Source organism: Eriocheir sinensis, chromosome 61 (assembly GCF_024679095.1).
Source record: "Eriocheir sinensis breed Jianghai 21 chromosome 61, ASM2467909v1, whole genome shotgun sequence".
In the NCBI taxonomy this organism is placed as follows: domain Eukaryota; kingdom Metazoa; phylum Arthropoda; class Malacostraca; order Decapoda; family Varunidae; genus Eriocheir; species Eriocheir sinensis.
In genome coordinates, this window is record NC_066569.1 from 6,014,443 (window position 1) to 6,039,191 (window position 24,749).

General features: G+C 43.1%; 1 protein-coding gene across 6 annotated transcripts in view; it reads right to left on the bottom strand.

The window, feature by feature from the left end:
* LOC126986248 (obscurin-like) overlaps positions 1 to 24,749 on the bottom strand; it is a 269,280-nt gene that overhangs the window by 165,651 nt on the left and 78,880 nt on the right. For all 6 annotated transcript variants that reach the window (XM_050842223.1, XM_050842222.1, XM_050842220.1 and 3 more), the window contains exons 10-13: positions 8,992 to 9,084; positions 7,157 to 7,321; positions 4,690 to 4,827; positions 2,328 to 2,490 (exon numbers count right to left, since the gene is read on the bottom strand). In XM_050842223.1, the coding sequence (XP_050698180.1) occupies positions 2,328 to 2,490; positions 4,690 to 4,827; positions 7,157 to 7,321; positions 8,992 to 9,084 (559 nt within the window). The remainder of the gene's footprint in view (positions 1 to 2,327; positions 2,491 to 4,689; positions 4,828 to 7,156; positions 7,322 to 8,991; positions 9,085 to 24,749) is intronic.

Sequence of the window (24,749 nt, forward strand, 5' to 3'; positions counted from 1 at the left end):
TAGTAAATAGCAAGAGGAAGAAAGAAAGAAATAGATAGATTAGGAGTCCTTGACAGATTGGATAGAGAGGATAAAAAAGATAGAAAAAAAGAGGAAACGAGAGAAAAGAGAATCAGCAGAAGGATTTTTAGGAATATAATGAGAAAAACAGGAAGGAGAAGAGCTGATAAAGAGAGGAAATACAGAAAAAGACAAGAAAGAGAAAGAAAGAAAGAAATACAGGCAAAGGAAAAAGATGAGAGATAACAAAGAAGAAACGAAGGAGAGAGAGAGAGAGAGAGAGACGAAAAGGAAGAGGAAAGATGAAAAAAAAGATGATGCGGATGACGAGGCTTTGATAATCCATAAACTTAGCAATAGATAGATAAATAAATAAATGAGAGAGAGAGAGAGAGAGAGAGAGAGAGAGAGAGAGAGAGAGAGGAAAACAGATAGACAGACAGACAGACAGACAGACAGAAAAAGGAAAGATTGAAAAGAAAGATGATTGAAAATTTTGCTTAGAGAAAGAAATAGAAAGAAAAAAAAAAGAGTAGCTGAAAAGGGAAAAAAAGAGGAAGATGGGTTGGTAAATGATAACTCTCGCAATAGAAAAAAAATAGATACATAAAAAAAAAATCACTTGTCCGCTCTAATGAGACACAGATACCAGATGTCGCTACCGGTTCTGCTAGCCAAGAGCCAGTAATCTCCCCAAGAGGTCAATATAGGGGTCACAGGTAGGATACTTGTGACCCCCCTTGAAGAAAACGAGACCCGGGGATGCCGCTATCATAACCCATTTTCTTTAATCTCAACGAAAATGGTTCTCAACTTTTTATGGCGTTGGATACTTTCTCTACCTGCGTCCAATTACCTGCCAGGCTTGTCATCTCACCTGACTTTTTACCTGGCCACTAATCCTTCAATTATCTAACCGCTCTACTGATTAAACCTTTTCTTAAATATTACTAAGTTACCTCAACATGTCTTAACTTGCTTTCTTAATTGTCTTACTTTTATTACCTTTATTATTGGTTCTTTTTAATCTATCTTCTTAACCATCCATTTTTACCAGCCTTCCTCTTACCTATCAAATTTTTAAACAGTTACCTGAAGATACTAATTACCTAACCTCATACCAGAACTCACCTGTCCAATTAACTGTCAACATACATCACCTTTTTTTCTTCCCTGTCTACCTTTTAATCTACCATTTGTCCACTAATTACCTGAGCAAACTACCTAATTAACCAAACCCTAACCAGAATTCACCTGTCCATTTACCTGTCAACAAATATCAACTTGTTTTCTTGGTTGTCTTCCACTTACCGACCTGTCCACCTTTCAACCAACTAACTAACCAACATTCTCACCTGCCCTAACCTTACCTGACCAAAACTATTAACCTGCCTACCTCTCACCTTGTCAACCTACCTTTCTACCTTTCATCCAATTAATTAACCAACTTTCTCACCTGGACCAACCTAACTTAACCTAACCTACCTGACCATAGCTATTAACCTGGTTGCCTCCCGCCTTGTCAACCTACCTGTCTACCATTCATCCAATTAATTAACCGTCTGTCTCACCTGGATCAACCTAACTTAACCTAACCTACCTGACCATAGCTATTAACCTGGTTGCCTCCCGCCTTGTCAACCTACCTGTCTACCTTTCAACCAATTAACCGTCTGTCTCACCTGGATCAACCTAACTTAACCTAACCTACCTGACCATAGCTATTAACCTGGTTGCCTCCCGCCTTGTCAACCTACCTGTCTACCTTTCATCCAATTAATTAACCAACTTTCTTACCTGGATCAACCTAACTTAACCTAACCTACCTGACCATAGCTATTAACCTGGTTGCCTCTCGCCTTGCCAACCTACCTGTCTGTCTCACCTGGATCAACCTAACTTAACCTAACCTACCTGACCATAGCTACTAACCTGGTTGCCTCCCGCCTTGTCAACCTACCTGTCTACCTTTCAACCAATTAATTAACCATCTGTCTTACCTGTATCAACCTAACTTAACCTAACCTTACAAATCCTAACTTACTAACCTGTCTACCTCTCTCCATTTCAACCAATTAATTAACTTTCTTACTTGTATCAATTCAACTTAACCCATTTACCTTTCTAGCTGTCCACCTTTCAACCAATTAACTAACCTATTTTTTCACCTGCATCAACCAAACTTAACCTATTTACCTGTCTACCTGTCCAACCTTTAACTTTTCATCCAATTTATTAACCATCCTTCTTACCTGTATGAAGCCAACTTAACCTCTTTAATTGCCTACCTGTCTAACTTTCAACCAGTCAATCAACCAGCTTCTCACCTGTATCAACCACGTATTCTTCAACCCCCGCCAACCACGATTCGCGGATCTCAGCTGTCCTGGCCTCGATTCGAATGGGGTAGTTGGGATGGGCGTGGGGTTCGATGTGGAGGAATTCGAGAGCTTTGGGGTTGTCTAGGCTTCCCAGGGATGTCTCCGGGAGCTGTGGGGTGAGAGAGAGAGAGGTTGGTTAGAAGAGGTTATGGGGTTGAGAGAGAGAGAGAGAGAGGGGTTTAACAGAAGTGAGGTTGTAGGTTGCGAGAGATTCATTGGTGTTAGGGTTTTATGTGGGGTTAAGGGAGAGGGTATTAGAAGGGTTTGTGGGGGTGAGGTTATGTGAGGTTGAGAGAGAGATAGAGAGTGGTTAATTAGAAAAGGCGTTATGGATTGAGGTTGTGAGGGGTGAAAAGTGTTAGATAAAATAGAAATGATGAGAGAGAGAGAGAGCAATAGGGGGCATTGTTAAGTACTGGCACGGTGCCTAGACTGGCCACCGCGGAATGTTTGGCACTGAGGGACACTACTCTCTCTCTCTCTCTCTCGTATCTTTTTTCATCCCTTTTAATCATTTCATTCAATAATATCCTTTTTTTTCTTTCTTTTTTGTTTGTTTGATTTTGGTTCGTTTTTATTTATTTGTGTTTTCCACTTTTTATTTAATTTCATGTTATTTTGTTGTTTTTTCATTTTTTTCATTGCATAACTTTTTTTTGCATATTATCTCTGTTGCCTTATTTATTTATTTTGTTTGTTTGTTGCTCATATCAACTTGCACTTCCTGGTTCTCTCTCTCTCTCTCTCTCTCTCTCTCTCTCTCATTTCCGTCTGAAGATAGCCAAGTCAGTTTACTCACTTCCTTCCTCCCTTTGATATACCTAATCTCTCTCTCTCTCTCTCTCTCTCTCTCTCTCTCTCTCTCTCTCTCTCTCTCTCTCTCTCTCTCTCTCTCTCTCTCTCTCTCTCTCTCTCTCTCATTTTTTGTTCATTTCTCCCATTTCCTCACTCCTTATTTGTCCTCCTCCTCCTCCTCCTCCTCCTCCTCCTCCTCCTTGGATATGTGCCAGTGTCATGCAGGACATAACTCACATGATTATATTTGTAATACACACACACACACACACACACACACACACACACACACACACACACACACACACTCGGAATAGCTTCTCTGCTCCGTGTTATTTGCAATTAATTAACGTACGAAGGAGAATAAGGAGAAGGAGAGAAAGGAGGAAGGAGGGAAAGAAGAATGAGAAGGAGAAAGGGAAGGAAGGGAGAGTGGGAAAAAAGAAGGAAGGAATGTGGATGGAAGGAAACAAAAGAGAGATGAAAGAAGAGAAGGAGGAGGAGAATAGGAAGAAGAAAGGGAGAGTAGAGAAAGAGGAAGAAATTGGAGGAAAACATTGTAATTTGTCTTTGTAATGTTCTCTCTCTCTCTCTCTCTCTCTCTCTCTCTCTCTCTCTCTCTCTCTCTCTCTCTCTCTCTCTCTCTCTCTCTCTCTCTCTCTCTCTCTCTCTCTCTTTTTTTCACTTCCTATCCTCATTCCTTTCTATCTTCATTCTCTCTCTCTCTCTCTCTCTCTCTCTCTCTCTCTCTCTCTCTCTCTCTCTCTCTCTCTCTCTCTCTCTCTCTCTCTCTCTCTCTCTCTCTCTCTCTCTCTCTCTCTCTCTCTCTCTCTCTCTCTCTCTCTCTCTCTCTCTCTCTCTCTCTCTCTCTCTCTCTCTCTCTCTCTCTCTCTCTATCTGTCAGTCAGTAAGTCAGTCAGCCACCGTCATTCCCTCCCTTAGTGATGCTGTCAGTTAGTTAATCAGTCAGTCAGTCAGTCATTCCCTCCCTTAGTGATGCCGTCAGTTAGTTAATCGGTCAGTCGGTCAGTCAGCCAGCCAGTTAAGTTAGTCGGTCAGTTACTCAACCTGTCATTCATCCCTTCTCTCATACATTTCATTTCTGACTCATTCACTCACTTACTTACTCACTCACTTTCCCTCTTTTTCTCTCTTTTTCACATTCTTTATCAGTTTCTCACTCACTCACTCACTCACTCACTTTCCCCTCTCTCTCTTTCTCACATTCTTTATCATACTTTCACTACCAACCTTATTCTCTCCCTTTCTTTCTCCCATTCTCAAACTTACCTCCTCCTTCTCTCCCTCCCTCTCCCTCCTTTTCTCTTTCCTTTCCTCCTTCCTTTCCTCCTCCTCCTTCCTCCCTCACACACACACACACACACACACACACACACACACACACACACACACACACGCTCACACCCTCTTTCACAGCCTCCCCCTCTCTTCCTCCTCCTCCTCCTCCCCCCTCCTTCACCCTCCCCCCCTCTCCTCCCCCTCCTCCACTCACCCTTATGATATCTCTGAGGATGAAGATGGATCGGTCCTCGCTGATTCTCTTGACCTTGGTGACGAGGATCCGCGCCTTGAAGAGGAAGAGGTAACGCTCCCTCGCCTTCTGGCCTTCCTCTTTGACCGTGAACCAGTCCTGGGGGGGAGCAAGAGGAATTAAGAGGAGGTGGTGGGAGGGGAAGGAGAAGAGGAAAAGAGGAGGTGAGGTGTGAATAAAGGAAGTGGGAGAGGTGTTGAGAGTAGATTAAAAGGAGGAGGAGTAAGAGGAAGTAAGAGGAGGAGGTGAGAGAAGAGGGGGAAGGAGGAAGAGGAAGGGAGAAGGGGAGGAAGAGGAGGGAGGTTTTCAAAGGGAAGGAAGAGGAAGTGAGAAGGGAAGGAAGAGGAAGGGCGTGAGAAGAGTAAGAGACGGAGAACAAGAGGAAACAAGAGAAGGAGATGAAAGAAGAGAGAAGAGGGAGAGAAAGGGAGAAGGGGAGGAAGAGGAGGGGGGTTTTCAAAGGGAAGGGAGAGGGAGTGAGAAGGGGTAGGAAAAGGAAGGGCGTGAGAAGAGTAAGAGGAGAGTGAGAGAAGAAGAGTAAGAGGAGAGGGAGAGGAGGAGAGGAAGAAGAAGTAAGAGGAGGTGAAAGGCGAGCAAAAGGGAGGTAGGAGGGAGAAGAGGAAGGGAGAAGAGGAGGGGAAGTTTGAAGAGGAGAGGTAAGGTGGGAGGAAAAAGAGGAAGAGGAGGTGAGAGGAGGTGGAGGAGAGGTTTTCAAAGGGGAGGGAAAGAGTAATAGTTGGTAAGAGAAAGATTTAGAGGAAGAGGGGAGAGGGGAGAGAGAAGGGAGGAGAGGGAGGGATGTGTTGAGAGAAGGGAGAGAAAGTGGGAGAAGGGAGAAGGAGAGAGAGGGGGATGTTGAGAGCGAAGGGAGATTAGATATAGCAAAGAGAGAGAGAGAGAGAGAGAGAGAGAGAGAGAGAGAGAGAGAGAGAGAGAAAGGAATGAAGTTGAGTGGATAGGGAGGGAGAAAAAAGAGGATGGTATGCCTAAGAGGAAGGGAGAAAGATGGATAAATAGAAGGAGGAGAAGGAAGAGGAAAGAGGAAGAGGAGGAATATTCAAGAGGAAAGTGTAGAGAGAGCAAGAGAAGATAATGAAGAGAGAGGAAGAAGAGGAAAAGGCAGAGGAATTTAGAAGGAAAAGGAGAGGAGGAGGAGGAGGAGGAAAAATAATGCAGAGGAGAAGGTAGGGAGAGAGAGAGAGAGAGAGCGTTGTTGTTGAGATAAACAAGAGGAAGGAAGAAGAGTAAAATTAGCCAAGAGAAGAGGAGTAAGAGGAGAAGGAGGAGGAGGAGGAAGAAGAAAACGTAAGGGGGAGGAAGAGGAAGGAAGAGGAGAAAAATTAGCCAAGAGGTTAAAGAGGAAGCGAGGTCAAGGATGAAGGTTATTAAGGAGGAAGAGGAAGTTATCAAGAGGGCAAACCCAATCAGTGAGACAATTGCTCCTTTATCAATATTTTCCTTTATTTTTCATTTCCTTCGTTTATATTTATTATCTCCTTTATATCTAATTTCGTATGTGATTCCCTTCCTCTCTCTCCTCTCTTCCTGTTCCTTTTATTCCTTTCTCTCTTTCTGTTTTCTGTATCTCTCATTTTATCCCCTCAATCTTCCTCTCCCTTATTTTCCTTCTTTTTTTCCCCATTTTCTTTTGTCTCCCTCTTTTAATCAGTCACTGCCTTACCCTTTCTTTCCTTTTCTTAATTCCCTCTTCCCCTCTTCTACCCACCCATTCCTGGTTTTCCCTCATTCCCACTCTTACACTCCTCTCACTCATCTCTCACTCCCACTCTCCTATCCCATTTTCCCTTCTCCTGTATTTACCTCTCTTTCCCTCTCCTTTTCACCCCCCTTCCCCCTTCCTTTCCCTCTCATCCCTTCTATCCCCCTCTTCCCATCTTTTCCCTTCTAAACCTCCCCTTCTCCTCTTTCTCTACCTCCTTTTCCTTCCCTCCTTCCTCTTCCTTTCTCTCCCACTCTCCTATATTTTTCCCTCTTTCTCTTCCCTCTTCACCCCCCTTCCTTCCTCTCTCACCCCTTCTATTCCCTCTCTTCCCATCTTTTCTCTTCTAAACATCCCCTTCTCCTCTTTTTCTACCTCCTTTTTCCTTCCCCACTTCCCCTTTTCACCCCTCTTCCTTCTTCCTTCCTCTCCCTCTCACCCCTTCTATCCCCCTCTTCCCATCTTTTCTCCTCTAAACCTCCCCTTCTCCTCCTTCTCTTTTTTTTTACAGCAAAGGAGACAGTTCAAGGGCGTAAAGAAAAATATTAAAGAAAAGCCCGCTACTTACTGCTCATGAATAGAGGTCAAAGGAGTGGCCAAAAAGAGAGGTCAATTTCGGGAGGAGAGGTGTCCTGATACCCTGCTCTTCCTCTACCTCCTTTTCCTTCCCCCCCTTCCCCTCTCCTGCTTCTCCCAGTCCATACTCACGTGTCGAACAAGTCTTCCGAGTTTATATAAGTTCCCCTTGAAGCCCTCGATCGAGTTGATGAATTTCGCGTCGGTGGCCCGCTGAGGGATCGTTTGCATCAACTCATGGGCCTTCTGCAGGTCGTTGGTGTCGTCCCCGAGCCTGCTGCTGTACTTGACCAGCTCCTGTAGGGGGGGAAGGGCACGTAGAGGAAAGCTGTAGGACTGGGGAAGCTGGGGAGGGCACGTGAGGCTTGTATCGGGTTGGGGAATGGGGGGGAGGGGACACGTGGAATGAAGACTTGTTTTGGGCTGGGAAGTTGGGGAAGGACACTCAGAAGGAAGTTGCTGGGGTGGAGAAAAGGAAGTTTGGGCGCTGTGGTAGTTAGGTAAGGGCATTAGAAGGCTTGTATCAGGCTTGTATAGGGTTGCTAAGTACAGGAAGGGCATTAGTAGGCTTGTATAGGGTTAGTAAATAGGGGAAGGGCATAAGTGGGCTTGTATTGGGCTGGGAAGGAGGGGAAGGGCATAAGAAGGCTTGTATAGGGCTGGGAAGTAGGAGGAAGGGCATTAGAAGGCTTGTATAGGGCTGGGAAAGGCAGGGAAGGGCATTAGAAGGCTTGTATAGGGCTGGGAAAGGCAGGGAAGGGCATTAGAAGGCTTGTATAGGGCTGGGAAAGCAGGGAAGGGCATTAGAAGGCTTGTATAGGGTTGGGGAAAAGGGGAAGGGGACGTAAGGCTTGTATAGGGCTGGGAAGTAGAGGAAGGGCATTAGAAGGCTTGTATTGGGCTGGGGAAGGCAGGGAAGGGCATTAGAAGGCTTGTATAGGGCTGGGAAAGGCAGGAAAGGGCATTAGAAGGCTTGTATAGGGCTGGGAAAGGCAGGAAAGGGCATTAGAAGGCTTGTATAGGGCTGGGGAAGGCAGGGAAGCACGAAAAGCTTGTATTGGGCTGGGAAAGGCAGGGAAGGGCATTAAAAGGCTTGTATAGGGCTGGGGAAGGCAGGGAAGGGCATTGGAAGGCTTGTATTGGGCTGGGAAAGGCAGGGAAGGGCATTAAAAGGCTTGTATAGGGCTGGGGAAGGCAGGGAAGGGCATTAGAAGGCTTGTATAGGGCTGGGAAAGGCAGGGAAGGGCATTAGAAGGCTTGTATAGGGCTGGGGAAGGCAGGGAAGGGCATTAGAAGGCTTGTATAGGGCTGGTAAGTAGCGAAAGGTCATTAGAAGGCTTGTATGGGGCTGGGGAAGAGGGGAAGGGCACGTAAGGCTTGTATCGAACTAGGGAAGTGAGTGAATAGGTTGATTCGAACGTGGATGTCATGGCTAATAGGTTTTGGTGTTGGTTGACTGGTAGAATTCTAGGTGATAGGGGAGAGGGATTGTACGGTGTTTTCCTTTACTTAATATCTCCCTCTCCCTCTATCTATCTATCTATCTATCTGTCTCCCTTTATCAGCACATCCCTACCATTTCCTCCCTGTCTCATGTTATCTGCTTAGAGTTAATTGGATTGTGTTGGAACGCGTTGTCTGAAATGATTAATGGACTGCTCTCTCTTGTTTATTTGTAATGTTAGGGAGTATGTAATATTAATTGTAGTAGTAATTGTAGTAGTAGTAGTAGTAGTAGTAGTAGTAGTAGTGATGGAGTCGTAGAAGTAGTAGAATGTGATAAGTAATTCCCGTAGACTTTCATAATTTTTTTCCTACCCCTCCAGTCACTCACACCTCCTCTCCCTTCTTCCTTTCCTCACTCTCTCACTTGTAGGAGTAGTAGTAGTAGTAGTAGTAGTAGTAGTGGTAGTAGTAGTAGTGGTAGTAGTAGTGGTAGTAGTAGTAGTAGTAGTAGTCGTGGTTACCTTTAGCAGGAGCTGGTAGTCGTTGAGTCGCTGGATCGGTAGTTTCAGGTGTTCTTGCAGCCTCTTGTCGTCTCCCAGCTGCTGACTTTGTTCCTGGAAAACGACAGAATGGGAGACTCATTAGGAGGGGCAGAAAGAAGGATAATGAATGAATGAAGGAAAGAAGGAAGGAAGGTAGGAAGGAAGGAAAGAAAGAGAAGGAAGTAAGGAAGGGACTAAAAGGAAAGGAAAAGAAGGAAGGAAGGAAGAGAAAGAGTTAAAAGGAAGAAAAGGGAAGGAAGTAAGGAAAGAAATGAAAGTAAGGGAGGAAGGAAAAGGAAGTAAAAAGAAATCAGGCTAAACACACACACACACACACACAGACACACACACACACACACACACACACACACACACACACACACACACACACACACACACACAGTTCTCAGAAAATTAATAAACGAAGATGATATTGATGAAAATGATGTTGACGATGAAAAAAAACCACTAAGAATAAAATAAAAAAGAAGAAAAGAAGAAAAGAAAAAGATTAAAAGTAAGATAAAATGGACATAGCGGTACGTTATAAAAAAAAGATGATACATGGAGAAAATAAAGAGACGGAGAAAAGTGAGATAATAAAAACAAACAACATAAAAGACGTTACATAAAGAAAATAATAAAGAAAACAATAAAGAAAAATTAGAAAGAAAAATAATAAGAAATAAAAAAATAGTAAATAATAAATAATGATAAAGAAAAAAACAAAGAAAATAATAAGGAAAATCGAGAATGCATAGAGAAAAAGAGTGAGACAAAAAACACTCTTCCGTCCATGGTCCTCCTCCTCTTACTCTTCCCTCTTACTCTTTTCTCTCCTTCTTACTCTTTTCTCTCCCTCTTCTCTTTCCTCTCCCTCCTGTCTCCGAATTTTCAAGTTAGAAGGGAAAGTCTCAGATTACGAAGGAGTCTTTAAGTTAGAAGTCAAGTTAAGTAGAAATCTTAAGTTAGGTCGAGCTCTTAAGTTAGGTAGAACTCTTAGGTTACTGTAGGTCGAAATCTCAAGTTAGCAAGAAATCATTTGTTAGGCAGAATTTTCATGTTAGAAGGGAAAGTCTCAGATTACAAAGTCTTCAAGTTAGGAGACAAAACAGGTAGAAATCTCAAGTTAGGTCGAAGTCTTAAGTTAGGTATAGCTCTTAAGTTAGGCAGAAATCAATAGTTAGGCAGAATTTTCAAGTTAGAAGAAGTCTCAGATTACGAAGGCGTCTCTAAGTTAGGAGTGAAGTTCGGTAGAAATCTCAAGTTATGTAGAACTCTTAAATTACTCTAGGTCGGAGTCACGTTATGAAGGAGAAATCTAAGGTCACTCCCACGAGAGTTTCAAGGCAAGAGATCTCAAGTTACCTCATCTCTTCCGTTAAGCAATACCTGATATATATATAGTTAATGTATCTCTCTCTCTCTCTCTCTCTCTCTCTCTCTCTCTCTCTCTCTCTCTCTCTCTCTCTCTCTCTCTCTCTCTCTCTCTCTCTCTCTCTCTCTCTCTCTCACCCACCCACCCACACACACACACACACACACAAGCATAATCTGTTTTGATATTATTGTAACATTCTGATCTCAAGGTTAATGGCGAGAGAGAGAGAGAATGACAAAATGACACAGAAACTAGCACAGGATTAGACAACAGAGTGACCTGATTACACACACACACACAGAGAGGGAGAGGGGGAGAGACGGGCCGCATTACAGAGGGAGAGAGAGAGAGCCAAAAAAGCGTCCAACTCTCTTATTTTTAGACGGAAGGGGATCGGAATGTGTGTACCTGCTTACCTGCTTACCTGTCAAACGTACATTTCAGTATCGTTGGCATCCCTGACCCACTTCTCTCTCTCTCTCTCTCTCTCTCTCTCTCTCTCTCTCTCTCTCTCTCTCTCTCTCTCTCTCTCTCTCTCTCTCTCTCTCTCTCTCTCTCTCTCTCTCTCTCTCTCTCTCTCTCTCTCTCTCTCTCTCTCAAGTTAATTCGTTGTTTTCACACTCGAATTAAACTTTTCGAGAGAGAGAGAGACTATGTTGTGGTTTTGTGTCGGTTTGAATTAAAGTTTTTCACTCGCCTTTCTGTTTCAGGTGAGTGAGTGTGTCCCGGGCAATGTCAGGTGTTGGTCGGTAATGAGAAGGTAAGATGATATGTGTCTTACCTCTCCCTTACCCTTCCCTTCCCCTCCTTTCCCCTCCCCTCCCTTACCCTACCGTATCTTTCTCTTCTCTCTTTATTGAGTTGGATCAGGACGGTAGTATTCTCCAGGATGAACTAAACAGATTGTATGACTGGGCGGATAAATGGCAGATGGAGTTCAATGTAGGGAAGTGCAGTATTCTGAGTGTAGGTAGGAACAACCCCTCTCATAACTATTGGTTAAAATATCACTTATGTTCTCTCTCCCTTCCCCTTCCCTCCTTTCCCCGTCCCTCCCCCTTCCCCTCCCCTACCCTTCCCACCTTTCCCCTTCCTTCCGTTCACTCTCCTTATCCTTCCCTCCTTTCCCTTTCCTTTTCCTCCCTTCCCCTCCCCTTCCCTCCTTTCCTATTTCCTTACCCTCCCCTCCCCTTCCCTCCCCTTCCCTCCTTTCCCCTTACCCTCCCCTCTTTTCCCTTTCCCTTCCCTTCCCTTACCCTCCCCTCCCCTTCTCCTACCCTCTCCTTCCCTCCTTTCCCCTTACTTCCTCTCTCTCTCCCTATCCTACCCTACCCTATCTTTCTCTTCTCTCTCCTCCCTCTTCTCTCTCTTCTCTTCGCCTCCCTTCTCTCTCCTCACTTTCTCTCCCCTCTTTTCCTCTTCCCTTCCCTTCATTCTCTTCCCCTCCCCAGTCTTCCTCTCCTACCCACTCCCCTTCCTTCCCCTCCCTTATCCTTCCCTCCTTTCCCCTCCCTTCCCTTACTCTACCCTACCCTACCTACCTTTCTCGTCTCTCTTTCCCTTCTCTAACTTCCCCTTCCCTCCTTTTCCCTCCTTTCTCTAACCCTACCCATCCTCTCCCCTCCCCTCCCCTCCCCTCCCTTCTCTTTCCTTTAATCCCTTTTTCATTTCCCGTAACTACTTTTCCTCGTTTTTATCCACATCCTGTCTCCCCTCTCCTTTTCAATTAGTTTTTCTTCCTTTTCTATTCTCATGCCTTTCTTTTCATACACTACAATATATTTTCTCCTCTGATTTCCTCCTTTTCCTTTCTTTTCTCTCCGTTTAAGTTCCTTCCTCCTCTGTTTCCCTTTTCTTCTCTTTGTGTTTTCCCATTTCCCTTTCTTTAACACATTCCTACACTTCTCCATTCCCCTTCTTGTCTTCCACCAGTCTTCATTCTTCTTCCCTCCTTCCCTTTTTACTTTCCTCTCCTTCTCCCATTCTTTTTTTTTTATACGTGTTTAGTTTCCTTGCTTTCTTTTTCCATTACCTTCTCTCTCCCCTCTTCACCTTCTTTCCTTTCCCTTCCTTCCTTCCTTCCTTACTTACTTACTTTCCTTCACTTCCTTTGCTTCCTTCCCTCGTGTTTCATATCCTCGAAGTTTATATAGTTTTTTTTTTTTATTGGTTTACCTGTTTTGGACCTGTAATCAATTTTTAAAGGGAAAACTTAATTAGAAGCCTTCCCCAAGTGTCCCCAGGGAGATAGATAGATAGATAGATAGAGAGAGAGAGAGAGAGAGAGAGAGAATATAAGAGGAGGAAAATAAACGAAAAAATGAAAGATATTGAGAGAAAAAAATGAAAGGGAGATAAATAGATAGAAAGATTGGCGGAGAGAGAGATAGATAGATAGAGAGAGAGAGGGTCAATTGAGGGTGGAAGCTGTCTTTTTCCCCTTCACTGGGAGTCGAACTTGGTCCACGAGTTTCAAGGTAGACTGCTTAGCCATTAGACCAGAGCGAAGGTTGAAAAAAATGTTGGGCAAGGCATCGACCTCCACTACTGATGGGCAAGGACGGGCTACTTGGCACACACACACACACACACACACACACACACACACACACACACACACACACACACACACACACACACACACACACACACACACACACACACACACGCCAATTTAGAGCCAGGTAACATGACACCTCTGGGCATCTTCCTACCTGCCTCCTCCTCCTCCTCCTCCTCCTCCTCCTCCTCCTCCTTCTTTCTTCTCAGTCGCCTCCTCCCACTCCCTTTCTTCTTCCTCCTCCCTTTCATTTGCACTTCCTTTTCCTGCTTCCTCTCCTCCTCCTCCTCCTCCTCCTCCTCCTCCTCTCTCTCTCTCTCTCTCTCTCTCTCTCTCTCTCTCTCTCTCTCTCTCTCTCTCTCTCTCTCTCTCTCTCTCTCTCTCTCTCTCTCTCTCTCTCTCTCTCTCTCTCTCTCTCTCTCTCTCTCTCTCTCTCTCTCTCTCTCTCTCTCTCTCATTGTTATTGTTTTGTATATACTGTTTTTTTTTATCCTTCCTTCCTTTCTTCCTTCCTTCCCTTCTTCCTTCCTTCCTTCCTTCCTTCCTTCCTTTCCTTCCTTTCTTCCTTCCTTTCTTCCTTCCTTCCTTCCTTCCTTTCTTCCTTCCTTCCCTTCTTCCTTCCTTCCTTCCTTCCTTCAATGTCTGTCTCTTTTTTTTTTTTACAGTTTTCTCTCTTCTATATTTGTTTTCCTCTCTCGTTCTCTTTCCTCTTTCCCTCTTCCAATTCCTCCTTCTCTTCCTCCTCCTCCTCCTCTTCTTCCTTCTCTTGATTCTCTTCCTCCTTGTATTCCTCCATCTACGCTTACCTCTTTTCTCTCCATTTTTATCCCTTCTCTCCTCTTCCCTCTCTTCCTTTTTATTTTCTCACACTACTTAACTTTTTTCTCATTTCCCCTCTTTTTCCCCTCCTTTCCCCTCACCTCTATCTCCTCTCATATTTTCCCCTCTCATCTTTCCCTTTCTCTTTTCTTTCTTTCTCTTCCCCCACTTATCATCCTTGCCTTTTCCCTTTTTCCTTTTCAGTCTTTCTAATTTTCTCTCATTTAATTTTCCTTCCTTTTTTTTCCCACCTCTTCCTCCTCCTCCTCCTCCTCCTCCTCCTTCTCCTCCTCCTCCTCCTTCTCCTCCTCTTCCTACCTGTCTGCCTACCTGGTCACTTAATTAACGTCAGGTGTAATAAACTGGTCCTGTCACCTATTGCGAGTTCGTCCTCTTAGTTATCCTCTTCCTCTTCCTCTTCCTCTTTCTTTTCTCTCATTTTCCTCTTTTTCCTTCACATTATCTTTCTTACCCTCTATTTCCCCCTTCTTTCATTTTTATTTTTTCATTTTATCCTTTCATTTGCTTTTCCCCTTTTCCTCTTCCTTTCTTCCTCTTCCTCTCATTTCCCTTTCCTCTTTCATTCACTTCACAATACTTCTATCCTATCCCTTTTTTTCTTTCCTTTCTTTTCCTTCATTTTCTTCGTCTTTTCTGTCTCCCCTCACTTCCTTTCCCCTCTTCTTCCCTTCATTCTCTTCCCCTCTCTTCCCTTTATCCCTTTTCCTCTTTTTTCCTTTCATCTAACATTCCTATTCCCTTTTTTTTCTTCCTTTCCTTCTTCTTATCTTCTATACCCTCTCTTCTCTTTTTTCAGTTATTTTTCCTTTTCTCTTTTTTTCCTTCACTCCCATTTCCTTTTCCTTACAGTTTTCTTCCCTCCCCTTCAACTTTCTTTTCCTCCTTTTACTTCCTTCTAACCCTCCTTTCCCTTGCCTTTTCATTATGACACTTTTCTTCTTACATTTTCTATACTTTCTTTCCCTTCCCTTCCCTTTCTTCCCTTCACTTCACTTCACTTCTATCCCTTCCCTTCCCTTCCCTTCCCTTCCCTTCACTTCACTTCACTTCACTTCCTCTCCCTTCTCTTCACTTCCTCTCCCTACCCTTCTCTTCCCTTCCCTTCCTTTCCCTTCTCTTCACTTCACATCCTCTTCCTTCCCTTCCCTTCACTTCACTTCACTTCACTTCACTTCCTCTCCCTTCTCTTTCCTTCCCTGCTTTCCCTTCCCTTCCTTCCTTTTTCCTTCCTTCCTTTCCTTCCATCCCTTCCTTCCTTTCACTTCCTTCCTTCCTTCCTTCCTTCCTTCCTTCCTTCCTTTTTTTCCTTCCTTCCTTCCTCCTTTCCTTCCTTCCTTCCCTTCCCTTTTTTTCCCTTCCCTTCCTTTCCCTTCCATCCCCTTCCCTTCCTTTCACTTCCCTTCCCTTCCCTTCCTTTCCCTTCCCTTCCCTTCCCTTCCCTTCCCTTCCCTTCCCTTCCATCCCCTTCCTTCCTTTCCTTCTTTTTCCTTCCTTCCTTTCCCTTCCTTCCTTCCTTCCTTCCTTCCTTCCCTTCCCTTCCCTTCCCTTCCCTTCATTACCTCTCATTCATATTTCTCAACTCACTTCTTTTTCACTTCACTTCACTTCATTATTCAGTCTTCCTTTATCTTTATTACCCTCATTTTTATCTTCTATCTCTCTTTTATTATCTATTTTTCTCTTCCTCATTCCGGGTTTTTTGCTTTCCGTGTGTGTGTGTGTGTGTGTGTGTGTGTGTGTGTGTGTGTGTGTGTGTGTGTGTGTGTGTGTGTTTGTCAGTGCGTGAAGGTGAGTCTGTGCTGCTTAATTTGGCAGGTGAGCACAGCTAAACACACACACACACTCACACACACACACACATTTACATATGCATCCTAGAGTAGGGTAAATATAGATTAATATTATAAAAGTTACACACACACACACACACACACACACACACACACACACACACACACACACACACACACACACACACACACGAGGTCACGTACATAAATTCGTGTCCAGTTGACGTACACACGGAAGCTAGAGTTAATGTGTGTACGTGTGTGTGTGTGTGTGCGTTTTTTTGAGTGCGTACATGGACGTGTGCACATGAATTAGCTATGTGTTGCGGTTTAAGAGAAAGAAAACGGGTTAACGACGTGTATTAAAATTTCTCTCTCTCTCTCTCTCTCTCTCTCTCTCTCTCTCTCTCTCTCTCTCTCTCTCTCTCTCTCTCTCTCTCTCTCTCTCTCTCTCTCTCTCTCATTTAATAACAGTGAAAAAATCAAGAAAATATTTAAACGAACAGTTGTGAAAGGAGAAGAGAGAGGAGGAGGAGGAGGAGGAGGAGGAGGAGGAGGAGGAGGAGGAGGAGGAGGAGGAGGAGGAGGAGGAGGAAAAAGAAGAGGAAGAAGAAAAATGATTATTAGACACAAGATAGAGAGAGAGAGAGAAATGAAATCATGTTTAGTATTTAATTAACTTTCTTTCGTTGGTCTTTTTAATTTGTTGTTCTTCAATTAGAGGAATGATTTTCTTTATAAGTATTTTCCTTGTATTTAAAACTGCCAAAACATGTCATTCACTTTCCCTAAGTTTTATAAGTTCGAATTTCCTTCATTAACTTCCTAAACGAAAATGTGATCGTAATCCCCCTATTTTTTTTTGTGTGTGTATATTTATCTTGTTAATTTTATTCCTTACTTTTAGAATCTCAAAATAGCTTTCCTTATCAGTCTTGTTATTTATTCTTCAATCCTTTTTTTAGTTTAGAATGGAGAGATTAATTTTATTTTAGGCTTCTTTTCTTAGTGATATTTTTCGAGTTTGTTTTGTTTTTAGAATCTCAAAATAGCTTTCCTTATCAGTCTTGTTGTTTATTCTTCAGTCCTTTTTTTAGTTTAGAATGGAAAGATTAATTTTATTTTAGGCTTCTTTTCTTAGTTATATTGTTCGAGTTTCTTTTGTCTTTAGAAGCTCAAAATAGTTGTCAATCATCTCAATTTTCTTATTAATTTTTTTTCAATCTTTTTATTAAGTCTAAATTTTTATGATTTTACTCGCATTTTTCCACTTTTAGACTTTTTTTTTCCTTCGGTTTAAAGAAATATCAAGTTCCTCTCTTTATTTTCCTTCACCTTTTGCAATGCCAGAATTCAGACAACATACAGTCCTTCAAACGTCCTCTTCCAATTATGTTTATTTTCTCTTCTCTCCCTTTTTATCCCTTTTCTTTCCTCTCCCGTTTCTATTTTTGTCTCCTCCTCCTTTCCTTCTTCCTCCCCCTCCTCCTCCTCTTCCTCCCTGTCTTCCTTTCATTCTTTTCCTCCTCCTTTAACTTCCTTTCATCTTTTTTATCTTTTTAATCTATTTGTTTTATATTCCTGTATTTTCATCTTACTTTCATAATAGTTTTTCCTTCTTCCTTTCCTTACATTCAGTTATTTTATTTATCTACTTTTCTGTATTTGATTCTACATCCATTTCATCTTACTATTCAATATTACATTCCTACTTGTTTTCCTTATTTTCTTTCCACTTTTCATGTTTTCTCTCAAATTTCAGTGTCGAAATCGTGTGTAATTCATGCGTGTAATTTGTTCACTATCAAAATATATTAATTAAACTGTATGACTCAAGAATTCGGAATGCAGTGTTTTGAAATTCGCTTTGACACGATTCTAATAATTTCCGTTTTCAAATATTGTTCGTGTTTTTGTTTTAGTTCTGTTGTCAAATTTGTTCCTTCGTTCTCAGTTCTTGTTTCTTGTTATTCTTGTTCTTCATTTTGTTCTTCGATTTCTTGTTATTTTGCTTTTTTTATAATGTTTTTCTTGTTTGTTTTGATCCTTTTTTATTTCACATTTTTCGTCTTCTGTCTTCAATTTCTTCTCTTTTCTTCATTTTCTCTTTCATTTTCTTCGTTTCTTCTTCATTTTTATCTTCTTTTTCATCTTTTGCTATTATTTCATTGTCATTTTTTTCGTCTTCGTCCTTGTCTTCCTTTTTTTTTCATTTTCTTAAACATCTTTCTTTCTTTTCTTCTTTTTCCATTTTCTTAAACAGCTTTTTCTTGTTTTCTTTCTTTCTTATTTTCATTTTCTACTTTTTCTTCTTTTCTTCTTCATTTTCTTCTGCAACTTTGTCTTCTTTTCCTTCTTTATCATCGTATTCAACTTTGTCTTCTTTTCCTTCTTTTTCATCCTATTCAACTTTGTCTTCTTTTCCTTCTTTTCCATCCTATTCAACTTTGTCTTCTTTTCTTTCTTTTTCATCTTCAATTTTGTCTTCTTTCTTTTTCATCCTCTTTAACTTTGTCTCCTTCTTTTTCATCCTCTTCAATTTTGTCTTCTCTTCCTTCTTTTTCTTATTTTCTTCTTGAATATTGTCTTCTTTTCCTTCCTTTTCATTTTCTTCAACTTCGTCTTCTCTTCCTTCTTTTTCAACCTCTCCTTCAACTTTTTCATCTTTTCCTTCCATTTCATTTTCTTCTTTAATTTTGTCTTCTTCAACATTTTCTTCATTTTTCTCCTTCATTTTTTCTTCCCTATTCTCCCTCCTTCCTCGTAGCTATCCCTTTCACACGTCCAGGTGGATCAAGGTATTTAGTTAATCTGTTTGTCCCTCCAATTCTTTTTCCTCTCTCCTTTCCCTTCTTTCATCAACTTTTTCTCTCCTCCTCTCCACAAACTTCCTCTTCCAATTACGTTTATCTCCTCTCTCTCTTTTTATTCCTTTTCTTTCCTCTCCCGGCTCTATTTTTGTCTCCTCCTCCTCCTCCCTCCTCCCACTCCTCCCCGTCTTCCTCTCATTCTTCTCCTCCTGCTCCTCCTCCTCCTCCTCCTTCTCCTTCTCCTCTCTGCCTTTCTCCCTCTCCTCATTTTCATTATCCTCCTCCTCCTCCTCCTATTCATCTCCTCCTCCTCCTCCTCCTCCTCCTCCTTCTCCTCGTCCTCCTCCTCCTCCTCCTTCTTCCTCTTAACCTTGTCCTTCACCTTCACCTTCTTGTCTGCTTCTCCCACCTTCTCCTCCTCCTCCTCCTCCTCCTCCTCCTCCTCCTCCTCCTCTCCTCCTCCTCCTCCTCCTCCTCCTCCTCCTCCTCCTTCTCCTTCTCTTCTTCTTCCTCCTCCTTCACTTATCGTGCTTCCTGTTTTCGATATTGTCATTACTGTCTTCTTCTTCCTCCTCCTCCTCTTCTTCTTCCTCCTCTTCTTCTTCTTCTTCTTCTTCTTCTTCTTCTTCTTCTATTCGTCCTCAAATGAGTCACAACATCTGAATGCTATGAATCATACTCACGGCCAAGAAAACGACAACGACAACAACAACAGCAACGGAAACAAGAACAACAAGAACAACATCAGTAATAATAATAATAATCACACATAGAAAAGATAAGATATTTTTTTTTCTTTCCTTTTTTTCATCTTTTCTATTTTTTTCTCGTTCATTTTTTTCTCATTTTTACGTTTTCATTTTCATTTCCTCTTATTTTTTGTTCATTATTTTCTTGTATTATTTTTTTCTTCTCCCTTTTCAAATTATTTTTCTTTTCTTTTTTTTCTATTTTTTAAGGTTCTGTCGTCTTTACATTGGCACTTCAGAGAGAGAGAGAGAGAGAGAGAGAGAGAGAGAGCACTTGCACTACACTTTTAGACAATTTTCTCACACATTCTATTTCCTCATGGGCGTCGCGTTTGCTTACATCGCTCGAGTGTGTGCGTGTGTGTGTGTGTGTGTGTGTGTGTGTGTGTGTGTGTGCATAGACTAACGTGGATGTTTGCATTTCCTGTATATCTAATTGTATGTATGTATGTATGTATATATATGTATGTATGGATGGATGTGTATATGGGAAAAAGGTATGGAGGTGGGTCCTGAGTATGGGTGAGAATGTATAGCTCTGTATGGGTGAGTGGGTGATAGGGTATGGATGAGTATATGGGTATGAATAATGAGTGTATGAATGAGTATGGGTGTGTATGGGTATCTCTGTGTATGTGTTGTTTTAAATCGAGATATTAAAGGAAAGCTAATATATGTGGGTGGTTGTTTTGGGTGGGTGGATGTACGTGGATATGGGTTTCTGTATGGGTATGTCATTGGCTCTAGGTACGGGTATGTGGGTATGTGTGGGTACAATTCAATCAAACAGAAAACGAATATATAAAAGTCTGTTTAGGGTACGCATATATGACGGGGTATGGGAGGGTATCTAGGCGGTGGGTGGGAATGGGTATGATTGTATGGGTATATATGAACACGAATCAAACAGGAAAAAAAATATCTATACGTATGCTTTGGGTATGCTTATGTGACTGGGTATGGGAGGGTATCTAAGGGTGGGTGGGAATGGGTATGTGGGTATGGGTAAATATGAACACGAATCAGACAGGAAAAAATGATATCTATACGAATGTTTTGGGTATGTTTATGTGACTGGGTATGGGAGGGTATCTAGGCGGTGGGTGGGAATGGGTATGTGGGTATGGGTATATATGAACACGAATCAAACAGGAAAAAAATATCTATACGAATGTTTTGGGTATGTTTATGTGACTGGGTATGGGAGGGTATCTAAGGGTGGGTGGGAATGGGTATGTGGGTATGGGTATATATGAACACGAATCAAACAGGAAAAAAAATCTCTATACGTATATTTTGGGTATGCTTATGTGACTGGGCATGGGAGTGTGTCTATGGGTGTGGGCATGAGAGAGTGTGTAAATGTCGGCACAAATTAAATAGGACACAGATATCTTGAAAGTTTCGGGGTATGTAAATGTGACTGGGTATGGGAGGGTATCTAATGGTGTGGGTGTCTGGGTATGGGTGAGGGTATTTGTGGGTGTGGGCATAAACATATCAAACACAAAACAAGCATCTATAAGTATGTATTGGCATGTGACATATGATTGATTATGCGATTTGATGTATAGGTATTTCTGTAGCCGTTTGGGTTTGGGGGAGGCGTCTGTGTGTGTGGGCATGGGTATTTGGGTGTGTCTATAGGCGTGGGTGAAAACGAGTATCTATAAGTATGTATTGGCATGTGAATTAGATTGGGTATGTGATTGGAGTTATAGGTGTGTCTGTAGCCTTATGGATGTGTGGGGGGGGAGTCTGTGGGTGCGTGGGTGTGTCTGGGCGTGGGCGGGGGTGGGCGTGGGCGTACCTCGAGCAAGTAGAGAGGGAGGAGTATGCAGAGCGATGAACGCCAACCCACACACTGCCGATGCCCCAAGCTGCCAACCCATGCCTTACCCCCCCTCGCCCCCCCTTGGCACCCCCTCTCCCTCCTGACCCCCCCTTTTGGCACCCCCTTCCAATGCCACTCCTTCCTCCTTCCCCTCATCCCTTCCCTTCTCTTCCCCCTCCCCTTCACCCCTTCCCTCCCCGTCCCCTCTTCCCCTTTTGGCACCCCCTTCCAATGCCACTCCTTCCTCCTTCCCCTCATCCCTTCCCTTCTCTTCCCCCTCCCCTTCACTCCTTCCATCCCCTTCCCCTCTTCCCCCTTTTGGCACCCCCTTCTGATGCCACCCCTTCCTCCTTCCCCTCATCCCTTCCCCTTCTTCCCTACCCTTCACCCCTTCCATCCCCTTCCCCTCTTCCCCCTTTTGGCACCCCCTTCTGATGCCACCCCTTCCTCCTTCCCCTCATCCTTTCCCTTCTCTTCCCCCTCCCCTTCACCCCTTCCCTCCTCTCTACCATCCCCTTCACCTTCCCATCACCCCCCTTTTGGCACCCCCTTCCCTTACCCCCACTATTACCAAACCCCTTTCTGATGCCTCCCTTCCCCCTTCACCTGCTCCCTTCCCACCCCCTTCTCCCTTCCCTCTCCCTTCTCCCTTCCCTCCCTTCCATCTCATCCTTTCCCTTCCCTTCCCATCCCTTCCCTTCCTCTCTCTTCCCCTTTCCTTCCCCATCCCTCCCCTTCCCTTTCTCCTCCAATCCTCCTTTTTCCTTTCCTCCCCTTGATCTTGTGCCTCCTTCCCCTCCTCCTACCCCTTCCTTACCCTAATATTTCTCTCCCCTCTCCCCTTCTCCCCCTTTCTCCCCTTCTCAGCTTCCCCCAACCCCACTCCTAAGTTCCTCCCTTCCTCTTCGCTCCCCATTCCTCATCCCCCTCTTACTTCCCCTCCCCTTCCCTCCTCTCCCCACCTTTGGCAATCTGTTTCCCCTCCTTCTCTCCCCTTTCTCCCCTCTCTCTCCTCCCCTCACTTTCCTCCCCATCGTCTTCTCTTACCCTTTCCTCTCTTCTATCCCTTCTTCCCTTCCCCTCATCTTCCTCCCCTTTCCTTAACGCCCTTCCCCCTTCTCTTACCTCTCCCCTTCCCTTTCCCTTCCCCTCCCACTCCTTCCCTACCTTGCTTAATATCACTTTTTTTCTCCCCTTACATACCTCCCCTCCCCTCCCCTCCCCTCCCCTTCCCCCCTATCAACTTTCCCCTTCTTCTCCCTCTCCCCTTTCCCTTTCATTCCATTTCTACTGTTCCCTTTCACTTCTATCTTATCTTTAATCTCTCTCTCTCTCTCTCTCAAGAATCTGTGGTCCCTCTTGGAGAGAGAGAGAGAGAGAGAGAGAGAGAGAGAGAGAGAGATAACTTCTTCTCTCTCGCTCTCGCTCTCGTAAATCTTAAAATGTAACGAAGAAACCATAATCTTAATAAACAGAGAGAGAGAGAGAGAGAGAGAGAGAGAGAGAGAGAGAGAGAGAGAGATTCAAGGTTGTGACAGATCGGTTCCTTCCGTTTACCTTCATATGATTTACCCTTTTCTTGTTTGTTTGTTTTTCCCTTGTTTATTTTTATTCCCTTTTCTCTCACTTTTTCTTTCTTTATTTCTTTATTTCTTTATTTATTTCTCTGTATTTCTTTGTATCTCTTTCTTTCTTTCCTTCTTTTGTATCTTTCTTTCTCTCCTTCGTCTTCAATTTCTCGTTTTTTTATTTTATTTTAATTTTTTCATTCGTATTTTCTTTGTTTTTCTTTCTTATTCCTTTTCTACGCATAATTATCTTTACGAAACTCAATATTTTTAAACATATGTCTCCTGTGTGTGTGTGTGTGTGTATTAATACGAGTGCTAAAACTATCCACACACACACACACACACACACACACACACACACACACTCACACGTCAACGGAAACGAATGAGCAAATAAGAAAAATCCGATGCAAACGAGAAATTATTATGTAACGGCAAGATTATATTTCTCTGGCTTCCGTAACTCCACTACCGAGACGAACAATGTGCAATAAATCTACAAAGGAAAAGGGATAATGGGAAATAGAATGCTAATATAGAAGACGAGAAGAGGAGAGAGGAGTAGAGAAGAGGAGAGGGGAAACGCTGAGAAGAGGAGAGGGGAAACGCTGAGAAGAGAGAAAAGGAGAAAGGAAACTGTGATATAGAATAGAAATAGAAGAGAGGAGAAAAGAAGAAAAGAGAAGACAAGTAAAGGAAATAAATGCAAGTAGAAGAGAAAAGAGGAGAAGAGAAGAGAAATAAAGAAAATACATGCAAGAAACACAGAAACCAGAAGAGAAATGAAGGAAATAGATGGAAATAGAAAATGAAAGAAGAGAAAAAGATAGAAGAGAAAGGGAATAGAATGCAAATGAGAGAGAGAGAGAGAGAGAGAGAGAGAGAGAGAGAGAGAGAGAGAGAGAGAGAGAGAGAGAGAGAGAGAGAGAGAGAGAGAGAGAGTGAAAAACAAAATAGAAGGCTGAAAATAAGTAAATAAATGCAGATAAAAATAAATGAAGATAAAATAAATGAATAAATGAAGTTAAATAAAATCCGTAACTGATTCTCGATACTGAAAGAACGGTCCCTGTGTGTGTGTGTGTGTTTGCGCTGCCCACGCGAACGACGTCACGCTATATTTGAAGGAGAATGACGTACACACACACACACACACACACACACACACACACACACACACACACACACACACACACACTCACACACACGCATTGGATTTCTACATCGCATGATAATCAAACGTTATATATATTAGTTCATAAATAAATAAAAATTTGAATAATCATATCAAATACTTGTTGCAATGAGAGAGAGAGAGAGAGAGAGAGAGAGAGAGAGAGAGAGAGAGAGAGAGAGAGAGAGAGAGAGAGGAAAACATTCAATTCTTCATATATTTTGCCTTATCTCTCTCTCTCTCTCTCTCTCTCTCTCTCTCTCTCTCCTCTCCCTTTTCCCCTTCCCCCCATTTCCTTCTCTCTCCCTTTCCCTATTCTCTCCTTTATCTTCTCTTCCTTTTTCACCTTTCTCTCCTTTCCATTTTTATTCCTTTCCTTTTTTACTCCTTTCTCTCTTCACTTCTCCCGTTCTCCTTGTCTCCCCTTCTCTCTTCTTTCTCCCCTCTCAACCTTCTCCTCTTTCCCTTTCCCTTTCTATCCCTTCCCCCCTGTTTTTCCATTATACTATTCCTTATCTCTCCTTTCCACCCCCATTCCTCACCTTTCCCGCCCTTTTCTCTCCGTTCCTCCCTTTCTCTCCATTCCTCCCTTTCTCTCCATCCCACCCTTTCCTCTCCATTCCCTCCCCTTTCTTCTCCATCCCCTCCCCCTTTCTCTCCATTCCCTCTTTTCCTCCTTCTCCCTCCCCATTCCCTCCTCCTTCCTTCCTGATCATTCTCTTCATACCCAGCACATTCCCTTTCCCCTATAACCCCTTCCTACCCCTTCCCCCTTCCTCCCCTCCCCCTTCCCCCCTCCCCTCCCCACCTGTCCACCCACACACCTGCAGATAGGCCAGCCAGGTAAAATTGGGGGCGCCATCTATTTTCTCCTTCGTCCTTCTATGTTTAACCTCCTCCGTACACACACACGCACGCACACACACGCATGCAAACACACACACACACACACACACACACACACACACACACACACACACACACACACACACACACACACACACACACACACACACACACACACACAC